General features: G+C 56.9%; 1 protein-coding gene across 1 annotated transcript; it reads right to left on the reverse strand.

Moving 5' to 3' along the window:
* Nucleotides 1-1136: 1136 nt before the first annotated feature.
* A4galt (alpha 1,4-galactosyltransferase (P blood group)) lies at nucleotides 1137-13745 on the reverse strand. The gene is made up of 2 exons (XM_042697966.1): nucleotides 13717-13745; nucleotides 1137-2310 (listed from the first exon to the last, which is right to left on the reverse strand). Exon 2 carries the CDS (start codon nucleotides 2263-2265, stop codon nucleotides 1207-1209), a length of 1059 nt encoding a protein of 352 aa, XP_042553900.1. The 5' UTR covers nucleotides 2266-2310; nucleotides 13717-13745; the 3' UTR covers nucleotides 1137-1206.
* Between the last annotated feature and the right edge of the window lie 11031 nt (nucleotides 13746-24776).

The raw sequence follows: 24776 nt of genomic DNA on the forward strand, positions 1-24776 counted from the left end.
CAAACAAAATAAAACCCAAACAGACTCCAGCTCATTATGGGGGGGAAGTCAAAGACACGAGGATGGGGGACGGACCCTTCCCTCCAACACTGCAGAAGCCCCCATCACGGAGGGAACCCTACCTGTCAACCATGGCTGGTACAACCCCGTGACATGGCCCCCACACAGCCACTTCCCCACCCCTCGAGGGCACTCACGGGGGCGGGGTCGAGGACAAAGCACGAGAAGTCACTGAGTCACTTTATTAGCATTATGCCTGTTTATACCAGGGAGGGAGTATCTTGGAGATGAGCCTCCTGAGCCAAAAGAACGCCAGCACCCTGGGCCGTGAGAGCGGGCAGCTGCGCGTAGCAGGCTGGTAAGAGAGCATACGGCTCCCAGAGCAGCCGTCGGCCCCTCCACCCCCTCCAAAAACCATCCCCGCCCCGGGCTGGGGGCTGCGTTGGCACAGCTCTCCCTCGCTTCCTCCTCACCTGTCCTGGAGCTCTTCCCTCCTTCCTCCTCCTCTTTGCCCAGCTTCTGGGGCACCCTGGCTCCCCAGTGCCACCAGGCACGTGCCTTCCTTTTTTCCTTTTTTTTGGTCAGTCGTGGGACTTGAACTCTGGGCCTGGACGCTGTCCCTGAGCTCTTCAGCTCAAGGCTAGTGTTCTACCGCATGAGCCACAGCACCACTTCAAGTTTTCTGGTGGTTTATTGTAGATAAGTCTCATGGACTTTCCTGCCCAGGCTGGCTTTGAACCCCGATCCTCAGAGCTCAGCCTCCTGAGTAGATGGGATTACAGGTGTAAGCCACCATGCCTTCCTGTTTTGTTTTGAACTTTTTTGATGGTCATGGAACTTGAACTCTGGGCCTGGGTGCTGTTCCTAAACACTTTTGCTCAAAGCTAGTGCTCTACCCCTTTGAGCCACAGCGCCACTTCTGGTTTTCTGTTGGTTCATTGGAGATAAGAGTCTCACGGACTTTCCTGCCCAGGCTGGCTTTGAACCATGATCCTCAGATCTCAGCCTCCTGAGTAGTAGTAGATTACAGGCGTGAGCCACAGCAACCAGCCGTGCCTTCCCGTTTGTTACTCGCTTCCTGCCGGCCATTGAGAGGGACTGCCAGTGTGCAGGCCCTCCGTCCGGGGCACTGGGCATGTGCCGTCCCCAGCCCCGCCCCGTGCTCTCCCCAGGGACGGGGGCAGAGGCCTGGCAGGCTGGCGGGCCTCACAAATACATCTTCATGGCCTCGTGGGTCGTGGGGCAGTAGCGCGCGTGGAGCTGGGCCAGCAGCGCCTGGGACGTGGCCCGCAGGTGCGTGCCGTGGCTCTTCTTGTTCCACACGTGGACGGCGTAGGTGGCATTGAGCAGCCGGGCCAGCTCCTGCGCGCTGATGTCCTCGAAATATTTCTTCCAGTTCTGCCAGGAGATGGGGTAGAAGGCCTCGCGGGGCAGCGCCGTGACCCCGCGGCAGGCATGGCTGTCCCCCAGGCTGCGGATGGAACACCATCTTTTGAAGACCCGGGTGAGTAACTGGGGACCCTGGTGGCCCCAGACCCAGGCGTTGTAGTGCGCCACGAAGTCGCGCATGCACAGCGCCAGGAACTCGTGCCGGCGCTCGAAGGCCAGGAAGGCGCCGTTGAGGAGGTAGCGGGACTGGGTCCCCAACGTGTTGGTGAGGTTCTTGAGGCTCCTGAGGACGATGAAGTCCGTGTCCAGGTAGATGCCACCGAACTTCCAGAGCAGGGCGATCCTGGCGGCGTCCGAGAGCACGGGCAGCAGGTAGGGCTGCCAGCACCAGCGCCCGCGCCTGGCCGCGTGCCAGGCGGCCAGCGGGGTGCCGCCGAACAGCTCCTCCAGGTCCAGCCGCAGCAGCTGCACGTTGGGGAAGCAGCTCAGAAGCGAGGTGCCCAGGTGCCGGGGCAGGGGGGCGCTGCCGCCCGGGAGCCCCTTCATCAGCACCACCACCCGGGCCTCGGGGTGCGCCCTGGCCGCGGACTCCACCGAACACATGAACAGAAAGTTGGGATTGGTCCGCTCAGACGTCTCCAGGAAAAAGATGCTGCCCGGGGCTGGGGTGCTGGGGGGCAGGTTGGAGGGGGCCAGGTGGGGGCAGGGGGCACTCACAGGCAGGTGAGTTTGCTCCCTGGGCTCACCCAGAATGTTCCAGTAGATCATGATGGAGAGGACGAAGGTGAACTTGAAGCCGATGATGAACCAGGTGCAGACGCACTGTCTGGGGGTGCCCTTGAGCAGCCGCAGCAGGCAGCCGGGGGGCTTGAGCATGATCGCCCCGATCACAGCAAAAGCTGCCCACAGGAACCGGCCGTTCTGCAAGAAAGAAGACCTGGGTCAGGCTGGACGGACAGGGGCACCCCAGCCTACAAGGAACACAGAGCCGGGCTCTGTGGCTCACGCCTGGGATCCTAGCAACTCAGGAGGCCGAGATACAGGGATCATGGATGAAGCCAGCCTGGAAACTTCACGAGATTCTTATCTCTGATTAACCATGAAGCAGTTAGAAGTGGAGCTGTGGCTCACATGGTAGAGCACCAGCTTTGAGTACAAAAGCTAAGGGGTAGCGCCCAGGACCTGAGTTCAAGCCACACTTATCAGCACGTGCACACGCGCGTGCACACACACACACACACACAAAATGTTAGACTTGGGTTTGGAATGTAGCTTAGTGCTAGAGTGTTTGCCCAGCACGCATGAAGCCCTAGGTTTGGTTCCTCAGCACCACATAAGCAGAAAAACTGGAAGTGGCGCTGTGGTTCAAGTGGCAGAGCGCTAGCCTGGAGCACATAGAGGCTCAGGGACAGGGCCTGGACCCTGAGTTGAAGCCCCAGAACTGGCAAAAGAAAAGTTGGACTGGAGATGTGGTACAAGTGGTAGAGCGTTAGCTATGAGAAAAATTGATAATGTAAGGCCCTGGGTTCAAGCCGTAACACAGGTACAAAGAGAAAGAAGGAAGGAAGGAAGGGATGGAGGGGAAGGAAGGCAGACAGGAGGAAGGAGGGAGGGAGGGGAGGAAGAAAGGGAAGGGAAAGAGAGAGACGGAAGAAAGGAAGGAAGGAAGGGAGGGAGGGAGAGAGGGAGGGAGGGAGGGAGGGAAGGAAGGAAGGAAGGAAGGAAGGAAGGAAGGAAGGAAGGAAGGAAGGAAGGAAGGAAGGAAGGAAGGAGCTCACCACCAAACCACCCAGAGCAGTTTCCGAAGCCCAGGGCTCTGGATGCTGGCCAGCTAGCTGCTCTCTAGTTAAAGGGCGCATGCTCCCTTTGTTCTGTGACAAGTGGGGGACTATGTATCCCTTTCAGTGCAGCCACAGCCCCGGGGTGGGGGTGGATAACTCCTCCCCCCTGCAGCCCCCTGAGGCACAGAGGCCTGCTGCTGCTTGGGGGGGTCTGCCCCCCCCCCGCCTGCTTCCGGAGCCCCATCCTACATCCTCCCCACATGAAGGCCTGGCGCTGGCCGAGGGCAGGCCGCTACAGGCCTGAGGCCATTTGGCTTGGCGGTGGGGCATGGCCGCAGGCGCACGTTCAGCTCGGAGTCCTGGCGCTCGGATGGTGCTGCCACTGGGCGGCCTGCAGACTCGGGTCCGATGGGAAGGAGACGGAGGTTGTGCCAGGCTATGACCTTGACTTGTGCCACAGCCCTTGGGCCGTGGGAGATCACTGCTGGTCACTAGGTCGTGATCACGGCACTGTGTGCCCCGGGGGTCAGCCCTGCCTGAGACGCCAGGCCCCCTGCTGAAGTCAGGGTGGCGCCCATGCCAGGCAAGAGCCCTACGCTGAGCTACAACCCCGGGGTTCACTAAGCCGCCTGGCCCTGAACTCAATCCTCCTGCCTCGGCCTCCCACAGGCATGAACAACCACACCCAACTAAGTCATATAGTCACACGTTGGGTGGATACTGGTTATCTGTTCTCTCCCTGGCAGGAGACTTTTCTCAGCCCTTCATGCACAGTTAAACCCAATACTCCCCCTAAGGGAGGGGGCAAGGCTCACCCCCATCTTATAGATGAGGGGACAGAGAAGACCTCCAGACCCTCACCCCCCGGCGAGCGCTGGGGATACGCCCGGTGACCGCACCCCCCCTTCTCACCTGGCCTGCGCTCAGCTCCCCGCAACCCCAGCAAACAGTCAGGGTCACTTCTACCCTAAGGGTCAGGTAACTCGGGTCTGAAAGGGTTGGGGGACTGGGCCCGGCATGGGAATTTAGGAACAGCGGCCTCCATGGCTGGCATCCTGCGGGCAGAGGGCAGAGAAGTTCCATGTGACAGATCGGGAGCTTGCCAGCCTGGGCAGCCCGTGGCAGGAGGCTGGCTCGGGGGCTGACCTCTGCCTGCAGGAACATGGCCGCTCTGCAGGCTGGAGACCCTGCCAGTCCTCCGCCTGCAAAGGCGGCCAGGACAGAGGGTGAGGCGGCGCGAGCTCTCAGGGGCGAATCGAAGGTGCAGACGGGGACACTAGAAATGCGCCTCTGAGCTAGGCCAACAGGCTGAGGCGGGAGTGATGCTTGAGTCCAGCTACTCTGGAGGCAGAGTTGAGGAGGATCATGGTTAGAGGCCAGCCTGGGCAAAAAGTGAGCGAGATCCTATCTCAGTAAACAGACGGCTCACAGCTGTGATTCCCAGCTGCATGGAAAGCTACAGGTATTATTTTTGTACAAAAAAGTAAGACATTATCTGAAAAATAACTAAAGCAAAAAAGGGCCATGGCCATAATTCAGACCGGAGACCTCTGCCTAGCAAGTGAGAGCCCTGAGATCAAATCCCAGCGCCACCACAAAGTCCCTACAAACAAGCTAAGTCGCGTAGTTCTCTGTGGGGACCGTATGTGATGTATGAGCACAAGTCCGGGAGATTTTTTTTTTGTCAGTCATGGGGCTCGAACTCTGGGCCTGGGCGCTGTCCCTCAGCTCTTCAGCTCAAGGTGAGCGCTCTACCACTTGAGCTACAGCACCACTTCTGGTTTTCTGGTGGTTTATTGGAGCTAAGAGTTTCATGGACTTTCCTGCCCCGGGCTGGCTTTGAACTGTGATCCTCAGAGCTCAGCCTCCTGAGTAGCTAGGATTACAGGCGTGAGCCACCGGCGCCCAGCTCTGGGAGACTTTCATCTCCAATTAACCACCACAAGGCCAGGAGTGGAGCTGTCGCTCAAGTGCTCGCCTTGAGTGAAAACGCTCAGGGACAGCAACCAGGCCCTGAGTTCAAACCCCAAGACTGGCACAAAGTAAATAAATAGAGAAAGGGCAAGGCAGGAAGTGAACGGTCAGGAAACCAGTGGACCAACTTAGAACAGAGTAGCCACAAATCAAGGACCAAGGGCCAGAAGGGAAAACAAGAGGGACCGGCGGTGTGAGCTGTGTGCAACCCCGGCTGCTTGGGACCCTGTGGTGCTAGACCAGAGGTGGCAGTTCCCTGGCGGGGGCGGGGCGTGCCCACGCTCACCACCACTGGGTGGCTGCCAGACCTAGGGCCCACCATATTTGGTGTGGAAGCCCAAGAACCAGGATTAGCTACTCTGTACAAGGCCAAGTTGGCCACAGCCCAATTCCCGTGTGATCTCAGACCCGAAGCACGCTCGGGGGCCCTGCGTGGGGTCTGTGACCACTATGCCTGGCCCTGTCAGCCGGGGCCTCACAGGGCCCCGTGGAGGCTGGAGGACAACCAGTCACCCCCTGCTCTGAGTTCATCCTTGGCCAGGGTGCCATGTCAGGCAGGCCGGGAGGGGAAGGTGAGGGGCAGGCTGGGTGTTCCGATGGTGACAGATCAGGAGAGCCGAGGACACTTAGTCCAAGTCCCATAGCAGTGGCCTGGTTGGGGGGGGGGAGAAGGGGACAGGACCCTGGGTCTGGAGCGCCCCCTGCAGGCAGGGCCTGAAACTACTTGTTTCTAGCAGGACACAGAACCCCAGGGTTCTGTGTCTGCTCAGCCAGGGACAGATGGAGGGCAAAACAGGCCAGTTCTTACTGAATCTCTCTAGATCTCCCTGGATTGGTGTCCCGTGGCTGCCAAACTTGATGGCTTAACACAGACATCCTGTCACAATTCCAAAAGGCTCAATCAAGTTCAACATCTAGGTGCCAGCAGGAGTGGCTCAGGCCTGTAATTCTATTGCAAGATGGTTTGCTATTAGGAACTCACTAACATAATTAATTATGTTAATCAATCTAAGGAGAAAAACCACTCAGTAATCCCTAGTGTTAATTTAAAAAAATTGGCACTAGGTGCTGGTAGCTCATACCTGTAATCCCAGCTACTTCGGAGGCTGAGATTTGAGGATAGAGATTTGAAGCCAGTCTGAGCTTATCTCCAATTAATCATCAAAAATCTGGAAGTGAAGCTGTAGCTCAATTGGTAAAGCACTAGTTTTGAGAGAGAGGAAAAAAGCAAGGGAGAGCCCAAGGCTCTGAGTTCAAGCCCCAGTAAGTACTGGCAACCAGAACACAAACCAGAACACCAAAGTTCAAATTCCGTGTGAGCAAATTCTTCAAGCCGCCGAGAAACACACGCAACCATGAACCAAGAGAAAGACATACTTTACTACTGGAATTCTGGATAGAAGATTCCGCTCATAAAGATGTCCTGTTTCTCTTTGTTCTCTAAGGCAATGTATAAATGGCATGCGATTGTACAATTAGATATGACTCTGATGTTGGTATAGAAAAACAAGCAGGAAGGTACAGGAAGATATGAGAAGGATGAACAAACAAGAGAGGAAGCATTGGCCGGCAAGCATCCCAAACAGCAGTAATTAAACTAAAGTACTGTCGCCTTGCATGCCAGCGGTCAGATCAGCAAAGCAAAAGAAATCTTGGAAATAGTAAGGAACTTGAACTCACAGTCAAGTCTCAAATCCGCAGGATAAAATAAGCCTTTACATATCAGATCGTGGGCAGCTGAGGTGGCCCCACGGGGTCAGAACAGGTTGGGTATGTTCGTGAGATTACATCTGAGGATAAATTCCAAATATAAATAAGAAAACCTGTAAAATTATTGAATAAAACATGGGCAGATGATTTATAACTTTGGGGTTGGGAAAGTTTTCCTACTCATGTCTAAATTCCAGAAACTGTAAAGAAAACAAGCTGGGCTGGGTGCTGATGGCTCATGCCTGTAGCTATTCAGGAGGCTGAGATCTGAGGATCACGGTTCAAAGCCAGCCCAAGCAGGAAAATCCATGAGACTCTTATCTCCAATTAACCTCCAGAAAACCAGAAGTGTCGCTGTGGATCACAGCGACAGAAATCACAGCAGAAAGATAGGAGCTGTGATTTTTCTCATTATACAAGGGGAGAAAGGCAGGGTGCCAGTGGCTCAGGCCTATAATCCTAGCTACTCAGGAGGCTGAGGTCTGAGGATCGGAGTTCAAAGCCAGCCTGAGCAGTAAAGTCCATGAGACTCTTATCTCCAATTAACTACCAGAAAACCGGAAGTGGTGCTGTGGCTCAAGTGGTAGAGCAACAGCCTTGAGCTGAAGAGCTGAGGGACAGCGCCCAGACCCAGAGTTCAAGCCCCATGACAAAAGGAAGAAAGGAAGGAAGGAAAAAGGAGATGGGCAGAGGACAGTCCCACGTGTGCCAGGCATGACCCTTAAAACAAGCATGCCACACCCAGGGTCTTTCTTTTTTCATAAGAGAGATGCCAATCAAAATGTTGAGATAGTATCGCTCACCAATCAGACTTGCCAAATGCTGAACACAAACACCTCGCTGGCACATTTTTCTAGCCAGGTGGTGGGTGGGTGCGTGTTACCACGTGGAGGCTGAGGTCAAGTGGCGCCTCTCAGGGGCAGCGAGGGGCAGCGAGGGGTCGGGACAGGACCCCACAGGCGGTCCACCTCCAAGCCTCTCTGCCCTTCTCTTCACATCTGCCCCACACCTGTGCTAGGCCACCAATTTGCTTGGCCACTGTAAAGGTTAGAAAAACCCAGTGGTGGGTGTGTGTATGTGTGAAGAGAGAGAGAGAGAGACAGAGACAGAGAGACAGAGACAGACAGAGACAGACAGAGAGAGAGACAGAGACAGAGAGTGAGTGTTACTCAGGGCCTGGGCACTGTGAGAGAGAACGAGAGAGAGAGAGACAGAGAGAGACAGAGAGAGAGACAGAGAGAGAGAGAGTTATGAGGCTTGAACTCAGGGCCTAGGCACTGTCCATTCGCTTTCTTACTCAAGGCCAGTGCTCTTCCACTTGAACCACAGCTCCACTTTCCACTTCTTGCTGGTTAATTGGACGTAAGAGTCTTCAGGACTTTCCTTCCCAGGCTAACCTTGGAACAGGATTCCCAGATCTCAACCTCCTGAGTAGCTAGGATTACAGGTGTGAGCCCCCAAGATCGTGTGTGTGTGTGTGTGTGTGTGTGTGTGTGTGTGTGTGTGTGTGTGATGGGGCTTGAACTCTGGGCCTGGGTGCTGTCCCTGAGCTCTTTTGATTCCAGGCAAGCACTGGCCCACTTTGAGCCACAGCACTATTTCCCGTTGTCTAGTGGGTGAATTGGAGATAAACGTCTCACAGACCTTCCTGCCTGGGCTGGCTTTGAATGGAGATCCTTCAGATCTCAGCCTCCTGAGTAGCAGGGATTACAGGTGAGAGCCACCAGTGCTGGGCCCCAAGGTCTTTTTCCTGGTGAGGTTGTAGATATACCATGAAGGGCAGGGGACAGCGCCAGTGTCGGCTGTCAGCGTAGCCCTCACACGCACCGGTGCAGCGAGTTAAAGAATGGCTATCTCTCCCACAAGGCCAAGATCAAACAGAACTGAGAGAGAGGAATGCTGGGTAAACTACAAGCTGTGGGCATTGAAGGGGGAGATCCTGCCCCGCCGCCTGTGGCTCCCACAGGAGGTCACAGGCTTTCAGGCCTTGTGTTCCCCAGCCAGGAGCCTTAGCCCGGCCCCCCTGCCCCCCCCCCCCCCACACACCAGACCTCGGCTTTCCTTCCTCTTTTGTGCTTACACTGGGCCTTGAAGGGCAAGGTCCTCACGTCCTCATTTGGCTTTTCTGCTCAAAGTTAGCACCTACCATGTGAACTCCAACTCCATCTCTGGCTTTTTGGTAGTTCATGAAAGATCAGAGTCTCACAGATGACTCTGCTGGGCCTGGCTTTAAACCTCCGTCCTCAGATCTCAGCCTCCAGAGTGGCTGGGATGGCAGTGTGAGCCGCCGGTGCGCAGCCGGCCCTTCCAGGCTCACAGAGGTGGGGAGTTCCTGCCGACGGCTGTGCCGGCGCCATGCTGCTTGGTGCGCCACGGTAGATCCTTCCAGGTCTGCAGAGAGCACACATCTGCTACACGCAACAAGGAGAGCTCGTCCCCAGACCAAAGCACATCTGCAGAGCCAGATCTAGAAGATCCTCCTGAGTTACACTCCTGAGTTTTTGTCCTACTTATAAGTATTGTGTTGCTTGACTCGCTCCTTCTTCTTCCCTCCCTCCCTCCCTGCCTCCCTCCCTCCCTGCCTCTTCTTGTATTAAAGACTAACAATAAGCCAGGTGCTGGTGGCTCACACCTGTAATCCTAGCTACTCAGGAGGCTGAGGTCTGAGGATCTCCCTTTCATGTCAGCCCTGGCAGGTAAGTCCATGAGACTCTTAATCTCCAATGAACTTCCAAAAAGTCAGAGTGGCGCTGTGGCTCAAGTGGTAGAGCACTAGCCTTGAACAACATGAAGTTCAGGGGACAGCACCTAGGCCCTGAGTTCAAGCACTAGGACCAGTACAAAAACAAAACCAAACCACAAGCAAACACAAACACAAAAAACCCCGCCCTGGGCCCCATGCTCTCAAATGAGGCGGCGGCGGTGGCTGCACACTGTCCACATTTCCAAAGGCTCCACAACTGTACTCGCAGACAGACAGACAGACAGACAGGTAAAGTACACACCACTGAGGCAGTCGTAAACACTGAGCCTTCTGGAGTCACCATTTATCCATCTGTGAATTTTAAAATAATTAGCAAAAACATAATGCGTCTCCGCAGAACATGAACAGGCTCCTTCCTAACAATATAGTATGACAATTGTCTACCCTGCATTTGGTAATATGAGTCCCATACAGATAGGTTAAAGCGTGCGGAGGACCAGGTGTGGCTCTTGCGTAGAACACATTTGGCATGTCCAAAGCACCAAATGATAAATACCAGTAATTCAGCTGGTTGAGGGGAAGGCACTGGAAATATGTTTAAATACCAGTAATTCTTTAATTAGTGTATGGGATGATGTGCCTAGAACATTTGCAATACTGTATACTTTACATGTAAACAGAGATATTTTAAGCCAGGCACCTTGGTAGCTCATGCTTGTAAATCCTAACTACTCAGGAGGCTGAGATCTAAAGGATCAAGCTTTGAGGCCAGTCTGGGAAGGAACGTTTACAAGACTAGCCGGGTGCTGGTGGCTCATGCCTGTAATCCTAGACTACTCAGGAGGCTGAGATCTGAGGATCACGGTTCAAAGCCAGCCTGGGCAGGAAAGTCCGTGAGCCTCTTACCTCCAATGAAACACTAGAAAACCGGACGTGGCACTGTGGCTCATGTGGTAGAATGCTCACCTGAAGAGCTGAGGGACAGCGCCCAGGCCCAGGGCTCAAGCCCTATGACCAAAAAAAAAAAAAAAGTTTACAAGACTCTATCTTCAGAATAGTCAGGGGCTGATGGAGTGGTTCAAGGGTCAAGCACCAGTCCAGCGTAGCAAATGCAAGATTCAGAATTCCAGCCCCAGTAATGCCACATGGTCTACAGGAGGGACTTCAGCATCGTGGGGTGGGGTATGTGTGGGGCATCTAGGCAGATTCCACGGCGAATATAGGTCCCATCCTCAAATAGCCTCCATCCATCGGGGTCCTAGCGGATGAGGCTGCTTCTCAGCTTTTATGAGCATGCCGGAGATGAATGGGCATGGCTTGTGTTTGCACCACTTAATTACTTCTAGAGAACTGCTTCCTGGAAATCCGTCTCCTGGGGTCAAAGATGGTGCAATCTTTGACTTCAGAAACCAGCTGCGTGCTGGTGGCTCATGCCTGTAATCCTAGCTATGCAGGAGGAAAAGATCTGAGGATGGAGGTTCGAAGCCAGCCTGGACAAGAATGTCTGTGAGATTCTTATTTCCAATGAACTCCAAAAAGCAGGAAGTAGAGCTGTGGCTCAGCCCAGCTGTGAGTTCAAGCTCAATACCAACACACACACACACACACACACACACACACACACACACACACTGAAATTGAGACCCAGGCTTCCACTGGAGGACCAGCAGGGGTGGAAGGGGTGTGCTTATGCACCCCCAAGTCCCGGGGGAAGGGATGTCCTGTGCAGGGGGTTCCGTGTTACTGTCAATGTGGAGAAGAAGCTTGGTTCTGTCTCCTCACTAGCAATGCTGGACTCTCAGTGGAGAGGAGGGAGGAGGGTTTCGGGGTGCGGCACCAATGGGGCTCAGTGGATGGACATCCTCAACTCAGGAGGCTTCCCCACAGTCCCTTGGGAAGGAATAAATGAAACTTGTGGACCCCAAGAATGTAGAGGTGTCTGGGCTTTGTCCCTACAGCTGAAATAATGATTTCTGGCTTTTCACTCAAGAAAAAGCAAGGACTGTGCTTTTCCTGCCACAATGGCTTATCACCGCATCCGCCTTTGTCAGCTGAGGTCTGCAGAGGCTCCTGGGTGCGGGTTCCTCCCAGCAGCGCAGGGGCTGCCCCTGTCCCATAGGCAACTCCCCCTCCGCGGGCCCAGAGGTCCATCCAGCAGAAGAGAGGAAGGGTCATACAACAGTAGGGTGCTGCTTCCCCCCAAAATAGAAACAGAGCTTCAGACTGGGGTGCGCTGGCCTCAGCCAGGCCCTCCTCCCTGTGCGACAAGGAGGTTCTAACCCCTGCTTCCTGCCTGGGACTCTCGAGGAGCCCCAGGCAAGCAGCACAGGGGTGGGGTGGGGCAGATAAACAGCAGGGCGCAGCTGGCATGAGAGCTGAGGGGCCCCAGAGCTTTGTTCTTCCCTGAGGCTCCTGGAAACGAGCCAATTCCCTGGACCACAGTCTCCTGGTCTCAGCCAGGTGTGTGTGTGTGTGTGTGTGCATGAGTGTGTACACTCACACACCCATCCTAGGGCTTGAACTGAGGGCCTTGCAAGGCTAACACTCTACCACCGGAGCCATGGCTCCAGTTCCAACGTTTTGGAAGTTCATTGGCGATAAAGAGTCTCACAGACTTTCCTGCCCAGGCTGGCTTTGAACCATGATCCTCAGGTCTTAGCCTCCTGGATAGCGAGGATAATGGGTGCGAGTCACTAGCACCAGGTATCAGCGAGGCTCTTTTGGATCACTGTCAACCTGGGGAAATGTGGGTGCCTCCCTTCCTCCATAGTGCCCATAGAACCATCTAGAAGTTTGTCCATACTAACAGGTTTGTCCCTGTCCCCTCCAATTCACAGCCATGTATAAATGTATGCAAGGCGTCAATATAACATTATATGAAACTAAGAAATGTAAGTTAAAGAAACCCCAAACATAGGCAACTTCCTGACTCTGTGATATCCGGATGCCACCTCAGACTCTGCTAGCAAAAGGACAGTGCAAAGCCAGGCACCAGTGACTCAGGGCTTCCATCCCAGCGACTCAGGAAGCTGAGGTCTGCGGGTTGCATTTAGAAGCCATCCCGGGTAGAAAAGCCCATCTGGCTCCATTGCCAGTTAGAGCAAAAAGCTGAGCTGGAGGCATGGCCCAAGCGGTAGGGCGCCAACCTTGAGCCAGGAGAGGCTGCGCGCAGAGGCGTGCGTCCGCGCCGCCCGGGTCTGTCTGTCCCCCACCCCCGTCCGTCCGTCCGTCTAATCCGTCACCTGCTGCTCCAAGGGACCAGGGAGAAGCCAGGAGCGAACCAGGGGCTTCAAGAAAGAACCCCCCGGGCCTCGCCAGGCGCGGGCCCGCGGGCGGCCGAGGTCCGGGGGGCGCGGGGCGGGGGGCGCGGGGCGCGGCGGGGTGGGGGTCGCGGGGCGCGGGGCGCGGGGGGCGCGGGGCGCGGGGGGCGCGGGGCGGGGGGCGCGGGGCGCGGCGGGGCGCGGGGCGCGGGGGGGCGCGGGGCGCGGGGGGCGCGGGGCGCGGGGCGCGGGGCGGGGGCGCGGGGCGCGGGGGGGCGCGGGGCGGGGCGGGGCGCGGGGCGCGGGGGGGGCGCGGGGCGCGGGGGGGCGCGGGGCGCGGGAGGCGCGGGGCGCGGGGGGGGCGCGGGGCGCGGGGGGCGCGGGGCGGGGGTCGCGGGGCGCGGGGCGCGGGGCGGGGGGCGCGGGGCGCGGGGCGCGGGGGGCGCGGGGCGGGGCGCGGGGCGCGGGAGGGGTCCCGAGCGGGGGTCGCCCCGGCCTCGGGCGGCGTGGGCAGGTCTGGCCGCGGATCGGATCGGATCTCCGGCCCTCTCTCCACGTGGGCCTCAGTCTCCCCATCTGAAGGGGGCGGCGGGGCCCGCCGGGAGGGGGAGCGGAAGCGGGGGGGGGGACGAGGCTCCCGCCCGCCCGCCCGCACCGCGCCCGGGCTCCGGAGCCGGGGCCGCGGCCGCCGCTCCCGCCCCGCATCCCCCGACGCCCAGGCCCGCGGGGCGGTGGGACCCCGGCTTCTCGTCCGGGCCCGCGGGGGAGGCGCCCCGAGCCGCCCCGCTCAACCTCGCGGGGAGCCGGGTCGGGGCGCGGGGCCGCAGCGCGCACGGCCGCGGCCCGGGTACAGGTGTCCCCGGCGGCGGAGGCCGCACCCCGCCCGCCGCCCTCGTACCTCCGGCTCCCGCGGCGGCCGGCAGCGGATGGCGGCCGCGACGGGCGGAGGCGAAGGGCCGCGCCGAGCCCCGGGGCGGGGACAGCGCCGCCCCGCCCCGCCCCGCCCCGCCCCGCCCCGCGGTCCCGCACCCCGCGCCCCGCGGGACCCCGCACCCCGCCCCGCACCCCGGGCTCCCGGAGCCCCGCCACTCGCGGGCGCCCAACAGGTACGGCGCCGCCCCGCGCCCCGCGCCCCGCGCCCCCCGCCCCGCACGGCCACGGCCACCGCCGGACACCGCGCGGACCCCGCCGCGGGGACCCGCAGCGCCGGGGCCAGGAGCCCCCGCCCCGGCCCTCCCCGCGCCCCCCGCGCCCCCTCCGGCCTCCGAGCTCCGCCCGCGGCCACCGGAGGGCGGGGCGGGCCCGGGGCCCTCGCCCTCCGCCCGGTGCTCCGGAGGCTGAGACTGGAGGACCGCGGCTGAAGCCCGGGCCGCGAGGTCCGGAGGCTCCTCCCGGCTGCCAGCGCGAAGCCGGCGCGGAGCCGCGGCGCGGGCGGGGGCGCCAGGCCCGGGCCGGACCCCGCTCCGGGGCCGAACCCCGGCCCCGGCCCCCTCCGCCCCTTCGGCCTCGGAAACTCTCCTCCGGGTCCTCCAGGCTTCGGAGGCCGCGCCGGCGTCGGAGCCGCCCGGCCGGCCGGCGCTGCCCCGAGCGGAGCCCCGCAGTGGCCCGCGCCCGGCGGCTCCCCGCGCTCCCGGCGCCGAGGCCCGCGGACCCTCCGCGAGCCCCGCACCCACGCGGGGCGGCGCGGGCGCCCGGGCCGGGCGGCTCTGAGGAGGGCGCCGGCGCTCACGCCACGATCAGATCTCGACAAAAAAATGAGTGAGTACATCAGGACCTTCTTCCCGCCGCCACATGGCCAGCAGGACCTCCGCAAACACGGACTCTGCTGATGCCCGGACCCTGAGCTTCCAGCCGCCAGAATATTTTTATTTATTTACTTATTTTGCCAGTCCTGGGCTCGAACTCAGGCCTGGGCACTGTCTCTGAGCTGCTTTTGCTCAAGGCTAGCACTCTGCCACTTGAGCCACACTACCACTTGGTACTGAGGAATCAAACTCAGGCTTCATGCATGCTAGGCAAGCATTCTACCACTAAGACACATTCCCAGCCCATTGACTTTGCTTTTTTGTTTTTGGTAGGTGGTGGAGCTTGGGTAGATCTGGGCCTGGGCACTGTCTCTGAGCTGCTTTTGCTCAAGGCTAGCACTCTACCACTTGAGCCACAGTGCCACTTCTGGCTTTTTCTGTGTATGTGGTACTGAGGACTCGAACCCAGGGCTTCATGCATGCAAGGCAAGCACTCTACCACCGAGGCACCTTCCCAGCCCACCTCCAGAATTTTGAAGCGTTCATTTCTATTGTTTCTCCCTCACCCCACCCCCTGGTCTGTGGTGTGTCCTTACCCCAGAGGAAGACTTCTCTTTCAGCTGCCGGCCTTCAAATGTGTCCCAGAGGGCTGGGAAGGTGGCTCAGTAGTAGAGTGCTTGCCTAGCATGCATGAAGCCCTGGATTTGATTCCTCAGTACCATATACACAGAAAAAGCTGGAAGTGGCATTGTGGCTCAAGTGGTAGAGTGCTAGCCTTGAGCAAAAGAAGCTCAGGGGCAGCGCCCAGGCCTGAGTTCAAGCCCAGGACTGGCAAAAACAAAAAATGGTCCCAGGCCTGGTTGGCTCCCCTGTTTCAAAGTGGATGTGCACAGTAATGACCCAGTGACCCTCCCTGGTCACTCAGCCTTTCCTGTGCATGCATCCATCCCACAGCACGGCTGCTGCCGCCCGCCACCTGCAGCGGCGTGACCGGAGTCCGCAGCTGAAGACCCAAAAGCAGAGCTGGAGGGAGTTAAGCAAGCGGGCTCAGGGCTGCAAGACTCACCTGCTCTTGAATCCTGGGCTCCCGGGAGCAAGCCTGTTTATGTAGTTCTGGACAAGGAAGGTTGCGATGGGTACGTGCAGAAAACAAGGTATTAGCCTATCTTGTGGCAACAATCATGGACATGGGACATAGTTTGCGTACACGGTGAAAAATGAACTCCCTTATTGTTAGGGAGTGGAAAATGGTGACTGTTTTGAAATCCGTAACTGTAACAGACATTTATCTTATTCCTGTGTCTCACGCTTCAGACGGTCCACTCACCCGTGACTTAGACATCAGAGGGGCCGGTGATGGTAACGGACACATTTATCTTGCCTCCTCTGTTTCCACCTTTCCAGGGCCCAGTTCTCAGCCTCCTGAGTGCTGACCAGCGGGCCTCCCAACCTCTTAGCCCCTTCCTGGAGCATGCCAGGCGTGTGTAAGCCTCAAGGAAGCACACCTTCAGGCAGAGGCGCTGCTCAAGGCTTCCCGTGCTCTTGGCCGTACACTTGTTGCCTTTATTCTCATTTTGGCTGTTCTCCTCTTGATCCGCAAACAGGACACATTGTTCCTTTCCATCCAATGGAGACGGCTTCTCTGAATAACAGAGACCAGGACCGAAGATTAGATGTGGACGATGCCCCAATCACTGCATCACCTGATGTGAGCCTGCCTCAGAAGCGCCTGCCATTTCACAAGCCGTTTTGCAGCTCACTCATGGTAAATATAGAAATTTGAAATTTCCAGATATTTTGCAACAGGCAGAATTAGTGATTTAAATTAAACCAGAAGGAGTTATCCCAGAGGCACAGAGAGTTCTAAAAAAAAGGGACTCCTGATAATAAAAGGAAAAGAAAGATTTTCCTAACAGTTATGACTAAGTTTGGTTCAGCTTACGTAATAGGGAATAGATGGTGGTTTCCCACAAAATATAAAGTTAGTGACATCACATTTCCCAAGCCGACCGATGAACCATTGCCTTCTACAGGAGTTTATAAAGATAGAAATAGATGGATTAATGTAAAAGGAAAAAGGGTATCTTGGTACTCATTAGATTTTATGCAAAGAGTAGTAGATCTAGACCATTGTGGTGTTTATTATCAAAACAACAACAAGATAGTTTAAAATAACAATTAGAAATTCATGTGAAAAAATATTGGGATCAAAATCCTAGGAAATGGAGCATGCCTGACTCAACCTGGGAGTGGTTTCTAGGATGGTTTCAAAGGGACTTGAAAATTTATGGAAAAAATAGAAAGAGTACAATATAAGTACCAGTGACCCTCCCTGGTCACTCAGTCTTAGGTTTGTTCATTATTAAACATAAAAGGCTGAGTAGATGGTGCATTGTATTAAACAATGTGCTAGACTTCTTTCGCACCACTTAGCTCAAACAGTTGGTGGGATAGTCATCAATTTTCATGTAACCCATTAATGCTTTGCTTTTCTTAAAAATTGATTGCATGCTTAAATAAACAAAGAATCTTTGTCATAACCACATACTGTATAAAAATGTTAATTCTCCTCAATAAAGGTACTCTCAGACACTACTCTTTTGAGTCTGTGTCTGTTTGTCACGCTGCCAACTCCTTGCCCACCTATCCCAAGAACCCTGTCCCGGTGGTTCCAGTGCTCCAGCCTAGCTGGTCCGTCACAATGACAGGGACAGCAGGCCTGTCCCTTCAAAAGTAAGAGAGTATTTAAAAAAGTACTAAAGAAAAAGGGTCGGTGTGGCTCTAGTGGTAGAGCGCTTGCCTTACATGCATGAGGCCCTGGGTTCGATTCCTCAGCACCAACCACATAAGCAAAAAAGAAAAAAGCTGGAAGTGGCACTGTGGCTCAAGTGATAAGAGCGCCAGCCTTGAGCTGAAGAGCTGAGGGACAGCGTCCAGGCCCAGAGTTCAGGCCCCACGACCAGACCCCCCCCCCAAAAAAAAGTGTAGGACATTCTTCACAATAATTTTCCAAGACAGAAAGAATGGAGCCAAGATGGTTTGTCATTTCCCAAGTTCCATTTCTAAGTTCTTTTTCTTTCAAAATATTGGGCATGTAGTAAGCTAACATAGGGAGTTTACAGTCATGTTCTATGAAGATTCTTCCTCTGAATGCTGGAGCTGCTTCTTTCCCCTTCTACAGTAATTCATATGAATGTGGTGGCTGGAGCTGCAGCTGCAATTTTGTAACCATGAGTATCAAACATGTGGGAAAGTCAATGTATCTCAAGTCACTGTCTCTCACAGACTTCTAACCCTTACAGAGTTAATTCTTCCCCATTTCCACTGTTTTGTGAAGCAGAGAAAGAAGAAAGAAAACAAATTTGAGCCTCTGAGGGTGGAGTTTTCCATTTTGTTAGAGTTTTTGCAATAGAGGTGTTCCCAACTAAATTATGAGTACACTCGATATAGCTTTATCATTTGTTTATTCTTCTTCCTGTACCAGGACAGAGCCAGGGGCCTTATGCAGGGCACATTCTCTACTACTGATCTGTATCTATAATTGTTTAATTATAACTTTACATTGCCAGTTACTATTTTTTTTTTCCAGTCCTGGGGCTTGAACTCCAGGCCTGGGCACTGTCCCTGAGCCTCTCTATGCTCAAGGCTAGTGCTCTCGCACTTGAGCCACAGCTTTGTTTCCAGCCTTTTGGGTGCTTAACTGGAGATGAAGAATCTCATGGACTTTCCTGCCCAGGCTGGCTTTGAACCTTGACCTCAGATCTCAGCCTCCTGAGTAGCTAGGATCACAGGGGTGAGCCATTGGTGCCAGGCTAAGCCATAGGTTTTTAAAGTTGGGGATTGAGGTTTTCCCTCCCCTCCCCACACCCCAGTTCCTTCCACTTGGCAGATGGCGGCTCTGCTTGGTCAAGTGAAGTCTTCACCGTTACTGGGCCTGGTTATCAACTTGGGGTGTCACACCTCTCCGGTGTCCCAGAAAGAGCAGGCTACCCATTCCCCTCCCCGGAAATTAGCTACCTAGTGCTCAATCCGGTGAAGATGACTGTTCTTGGGGTTCCGACAAAGAGACTGGATAGGCTCAGGAGCGGGGTTCCCAGCGGGGACCCCATCCCTTCCAGGCCCCGCCCACCGAGCTGCCCCGCCCCTCAGCAGGCCCCACCTCTACTAACCCAAGCTCCACCCCCAACAGGCCCCGCCCTCCACTGACCCCCCCTCCAAGCCCCGCCCCTTCAGAGGGCCACGCCCCTCCACTGGCCCAAGCTCCGCCCCCTCCCTAGGGCCCAGGCCTCTCCCCCTACCAGGCCCCGCCCTCTCCAGGAGGCATTGCTCTGATTGGCTTTCTCCTGAGATGCTGAAAGCTGATAGGCTACAGAGGGGGAAGTGGTGGCTGAGTCTTGAGGCAGTGCGGGCTGTCGGTGGTGGGACAAGAGGGGGTGGAAGGATTGCATCTGAGACAGGAAATCCAGGTAGAAGCGCCTTTGATCCCCGAGGGCTGCCGAGAGGACTGGGCTGGGGGATGAGAGGCACCTGGGAGGTCGGAGGTCAGGACCGAGCCTGGAGGCGGAGGGAGGGCCCAGCAGCCTTGGACTCGGCCCGGTCTGCGCCGACGAAGGCCGAGCTGCGCCTCTTAGGCGGGCACACGTGGACCTTGGTGAGGTGGAGCCAGTTTCAGTGGACAGCATGGAGAGGCCAGCGTGGAAAGGGGTCAGCAGGGGCAAGCGCCCTCCCTAGACGTCTGCAGCTAAGAGGGAGACGAGATGGGCCCGGAGACTGAGCGTGGTGAGGGCCAAAACCTGTACGTGCTGGAAGCCTTAGCTGACGTGCTTGATTCTGGACTGGTTCAGAACCTTCTCATGCTGCCCAAGAGAGAGCATTTCCTTTTTTTCTGTTTTGGCACATGAGCTCTGAGTTCATCTGATTCTCTGAGCTCCAAGTCTCAGAAGTCCCATCAATGTGCCCTTGGAAATTAAAAAAAAAAAAATTATTTACTTAAGAGCCGAGACCTGAGGATCGTGGTTCAAAGCCAGCCTGGACAGCAAAGCCCAGACTCTTATTTCCAGGTAAGCACCAAAAAAGGCAAAAGTTGAGCTGTGGCTCAAGGGGTAGAATACTATGCCCTGAGCAAAAAATCTCAAGGACAGCACCAGGCCCTGAGTTCAAGCCCCAGGACCCTCTGCCCCCTTTACCCACAAAAGTTATGGGTTAGGCCAGGGGGCAGGGTCTCTGGAAACTCCCAGTCCCAGGCCCTGGACTGACAGGATTAATAACCTATCAGCTAAGTGCCCTCCCCTGCCTCCAGGGATTCAGGCACACCCATCACCTGGGATGGGGGGGGCTCACCTTCCCCCACCATGAAGACAAGATGCCAGGCCCTACCATCTTCCATGTGGCCAAGATGGCTGTGCCAGACCTGTTCTTGCTTCTTCACTGGGCAGCCGTGATGTGAGAATTGCAGTTAGAGGCATCAAAAGTTCTTGAGATTCCATCTTAACCAGTAGACCCCCTTCCCCCCTACACGGGGAGGCTCAAGCTGGAGGAATGAAGCTCAGGCAGGAAGCAAGACCCTACCTCAAAAATCACCAAGGTAAAAGGAGGCTGGAGGCATGGTCCAAGTGGTAGAGTGCCTGTCTTACAAGGCTCTGAGTTTAACCCCCAGGACCACAAAACAAACGAAGCAACCATTCAAGGGATTGTGGAAGCTCTGTTAGATTCCACGCCAGCTGTCAGGGCAGGCAGGGCAGCCAAGCCAGGCCCCCTCTGCCTTGCCCTGCCTAGTCTTGTTTCAAGGTGAGCCAAGTGGCTGGGAAGGTGGCTCCGTGGTAGAGTACCCGCCTAACATGAATGAAGCCCTGGTTCGATTCCTCAGTACTGTGAGAAATGAGAGTGCAACCAATTCGAACCCAGGGCGTTACTGGGGGACAGACCTGCCAGGCTGCCCCGGCAGGAATGGAGCAGCAGCCATGGAGAGGTGTGGGCTGAATTGAAACATCTCAGGGGACAGTCACATGGGTCACATGGGCAGTCACACGGGTCACATTATGGGAATTTGGGGGTAGAGCCAGTTCTGAGAAGAGGTGTTGTGAAGTGGTTCCGTGGGCCACAGGAACTGGGGGGAGAGTCACCCTCAAGCAGGAGTGCTGCGGCCAGGGCTGCTCATCACACCAGGGAAGCAACACAGCAGGGAAGCAGACACAGCAGATCGCATCAACTGGTGGGGACACGGGGCAGGGAATTTACTCGGCAAGTTGACTCAGACCTTAGAAGTACCCCCTAAACAGAAAAGGCAGGAAGTGATGTCATGGCTCATGTGGTAGAGCGCCAGCCTTGAGCGGAAAGAAGCTGAGGGACAGCGCCCAGGCCCGAGTCAGGCCCCAGGACTGGCAAAAAAAAAAAAGCTGAGCGCGTCAGTGGGTGCCCCGGAAGCAGAGTCCATCTGGGACAATCAACTAGGACTCAGGGCAGCAAAATCTAGTATCTGGACTCCGGCTCTGTGTGCTGAGGCCCTGGGACAGGCTGGTGCTGATGTGAGGCCCAGTACATCCATTCTCTGGTCTCTGGCCGGCATCAGTGACTTGGACTATCTTGGTGGCTGGTCACACCCCCCCACCCCCCCTCCGCAAGCCCGGAACAGAAAGTTCTTGATGAAGAAAACCAGGAGAAGTGGCGCTGTGGCTCAAGGGGTAGAGCGCTCATGTTGTGCTGAAGAGCTCAGGGACAGCGCCCAGGCCCAGAGTTCAAGCCCACGACCGACCACAAAGCTCCTGGTGGGGGGAGGGGGCAGGCACTTGAGGCCAGGCCGGTGGTGGGGATGACCTGGGGAGCCCCTTTGCCTTCCCTTCTAGGGGTCTCTGCTCTTTCCCCTGTGTGGTTGTTTGGCAGTGTTTCCTGGTTTCCTAGGAGACTGCACGGAAGGAGAGCACAGCTGGTCTTGCTGCTGGCCAAGGGCTGAGGAGTGGCGCTAGCTGGGTGTGGCTCTGGCAAAGCCCGGAGACTGGGGATGGAGGTGGGGAATGGTCCCGGTGAGCTCCAGAGCTGTGGCTAAGCCAGGTCGTGTGGGAGGAGCCGGCATACAGAGACCACGGCATACACAGACAGCGGCATACAGAGACCACGGCATACACAGACAGCGGCATACAGAGACCACGGCATACACAGACAGCGGCATACAGAGACGGCGGCATACACAGACAGCGGCATACAGAGACCACGGCATACAGAGACCACGGCATACACAGACCACGGCATACAGAGACCACGGCATACAGAGACGGTGGCATACAGAGACCACGGCATACAGAGGCCGCGGTGAGGGCCGGAGCCGCGCAGCTCCGCGGGGATGGAGAAGCAGATTGGCCGATGGAGGAAAGGAAAGCGGGAGTCATAGGCTCGCCTCTGAACGCACAGTCCCAGAAGACCAGAGGGGGACACAATGGCGTACAGCGAAGGGCTTCTTTGCCGGGCCGAGGCTGACAAGCCGTCTTCCTCACCAGAGAGGGAGAAATGGCGCCTGGCCTTATTCAGGGGCCTCCTCACACCTTCCCGGGACTAAAGGCAGGTGCAGCTCTTCACTGAAGATAGCACACAGGAGGGTGGAGTTCAGGTGTGGGTGGAGGGCCTTCCGCTGATGCAGCTGCGGCTGAAGACACACTCGAGGGCCTAGGATGAAGACTGTCAAGCCCCAAACAGAAGAGGACATGTTAACATCCTCCCCTCCATCCCCAGAGACCCGAGACGGGTGCCCACTCCAGGCAGGCTGTGGCCTTGTGCAGGTGGGCAAAAGCAGAAAAGCCCTGGAGCCCCCAGTGCTATGAGCCAGGGGCAGCCGGGGCCTCCACCCTCAGGGACTGGGTCCCTCTGGGAGCCATGTCCCCAGAGGGCTCAGTGTGGCCACAGGCCCGGGCAGCTGAGCTCCGTGGAGGAGGCATCTCCCCCGCTCCGAGCTGGTTCAGGCCAACGGGAACAACAGCAGGGAGAAAGCAGACGTGACCAGGTACTGTGGCTCACGCCTGTAATCCCAGCTACTCAGGAAGCTGGGACCTGAGCATTCCGGTTCAAAGACAGCCCAGGCAGACAAATCCCATAGGCTCTTACTTCCAATTAGCTGGACGTAGAAAGCTGTGGCTCAAGTGGTAGAGCACCAGTCTTGAGTGAAAATGCTAAAGGATAGCACTTAGGTCCTGAGTTAAAGACCTAGTACCAGCACCTCACCTCAGTGATGTGGTACCCAGGCCATGGTAAATGAAAGATGACATCTACCCAGCTCCTGCCAGAGGCCTAGGCTCACTGGAAGTGCCGGAGCCATCCTAGCCTGCCGCCAGCCCAGTACCTGTAATGGCCTCAGTTTAGATGCACACCAGGGCCCTCGGAGTTCCCAGGTCACATTTCCTCATGCTCACAATGAAATAAGCCCAGTGACTACGGGCCAAAGGAAGAAGATGCAAACGCAGATGCCATTCCTGTCCCCACCGGACCACAGGCACTAGCTGTCAGACACCGTGATGGAGTGACAACATCTCCAATGTTTGGAAACATCAAAGATGGAATAAAAATAGAGCAGAGAAGTAGAGGCCATCAAAAGTAACCAGGCTGGGGCTGGGAAGGTGGCTCAGTGGTAGAGTGCTTGCCTTGCCTGCATGAGGCCCTAGGTTTGATTCCTCAGCACCACATAAGCAGAAAAAGCTAGAAGTGGCCCTGTGGCTTAATTGGTAGTGGGCTAGCCTTGAACTGAAGAGCTGAGGGCCAGCGCCCAGGCCCAGAGTTCAGGCCCCATGACCAACCTCTTTTCTTCCTTTGGTCTGGTTTGGGGCCTGAACTCAGGGCCTTGAACTCGCAGATTTTTTTCCGCCTCCACGATCAGCCTTTTGCCGGGCAGCTGGAGACATGCGGTGCTCAGGTTTGTCAGGTTGTAAGACGGGGCTGACTTTGAACCTGGATTCTCAGATCTCAGCCTCCTGAGCAGCTGGGATTACAGGTGTGAGCCACCAGCACCCGGCAGACACTATTTTGGAAAACATCATTGAGCCACAACCACTGGTAGCACAAGTGGCCCAGTTGCTGGACACAGCTGTTTTTGGGGTGCAGAGACCCCCAATAACAGTGTAAGCTTCCCGCTGGGGAAGCTCTTATCACGTGCTGACTGTCTTCTGTCTGCGTAGCACTGGGCTTTCCTGGCAGCTCAGGGACCACTCTAGGGTCATCACGCTGTCACTTCTGGGTCCCTCCAGTGTTAGCGTCTCCCCCACCGACGTCCAGCACGGGGGGGGAGGGGGAGCCCTGTCCGTGTGGCCCCAGGCGCCTCTCCAGGGACTGCCATGTGTGAACAGTGCGTCTTGTTGTTCTGTCTCACGCAGGACGGCTCCAGGCGCGGGTGTAGGCAGGGAGCCCATGCCCAGTGACGCTGCCTGGAGCGCGGGCCTGTCCTTGTCCCAAGTGCATGACCAGAGCTCTGCTCCACCGCTGGTTTGGAGGTTGGCAGCGCCCCTTGGGGCTGGCTCTATTTGCAAAGGGCAGAAGAGGCTGGGGGGGGGGGTGACGCGGGGAAGCCTGGGGGCCAGTGGTCCCCCTTCCCCTGCCTCTCTGCCCTGTGGCAGAGGCTGCACAGAGCGTGGGGTCCAAGGTAGGGTTTTTTTTTTTTTTTTGGTGGGTAATGGGGCTTGACCTCTGGGCCTGGGCGCTGTCCCTCAGCTCTTCAGCTCAAGGCGAGCACTCTACCACTTGAGCCACAGCGCCACTTCCGGCTTTTTGGTGGTTTATTGGAGATAAGAATCTCAGGACGGGTGGTGGAGCGGTGGGAAGGTGGCTCAGTGGTAGAGCGCTTGCCTTGCATGCCTGAGGCCCTGGGTTTGATTCCTCAGCACCACAAAAGCAGGATGCCAGGACCCCAGGGCTCTCCCAGAAGCTGAGGACCAACGCCTTTGTAGCCAGGCTTGGGCCGTTGGACCCGGACAGGAGGAGAGCCCGGGCCGAGGCTGAGCTCTCCCCGCGCAGGGAGCCTGAGGTCCCGAAGCCAGGGCCAAAGCCACTGCTGTGGAGGCCACGCCCGGCCCTGCTGGCTTCCTTCCTGCTCCCTCGCCCGCAGCCAGGCCAGGCAGCGGGAGGCCGGGGCTGGGCGGCTCGGCAGGGCACCGTGCCCAGCCGCGGATCCGCGGGGTCTGAACGCCCCGCACCCCCAGCCCCCAGCCACGCCTGTCAGGGAAGTAAAGCAAAGTCACCC

The sequence above is a fragment of the Dipodomys spectabilis genome, unplaced genomic scaffold, assembly GCF_019054845.1.
Source record: "Dipodomys spectabilis isolate Male_0828 unplaced genomic scaffold, ASM1905484v1 ptg000230l, whole genome shotgun sequence".
Classification (NCBI taxonomy): Eukaryota; Metazoa; Chordata; class Mammalia; order Rodentia; family Heteromyidae; genus Dipodomys; species Dipodomys spectabilis.

Coding starts and splice junctions, on each gene's coding strand:
- A4galt (XM_042697966.1), bottom strand. CDS start 2,265: ATGCTCAAGCCCCCCGGCTGCCTGCTGCGGCTGCTCAAGGGCACCCCC.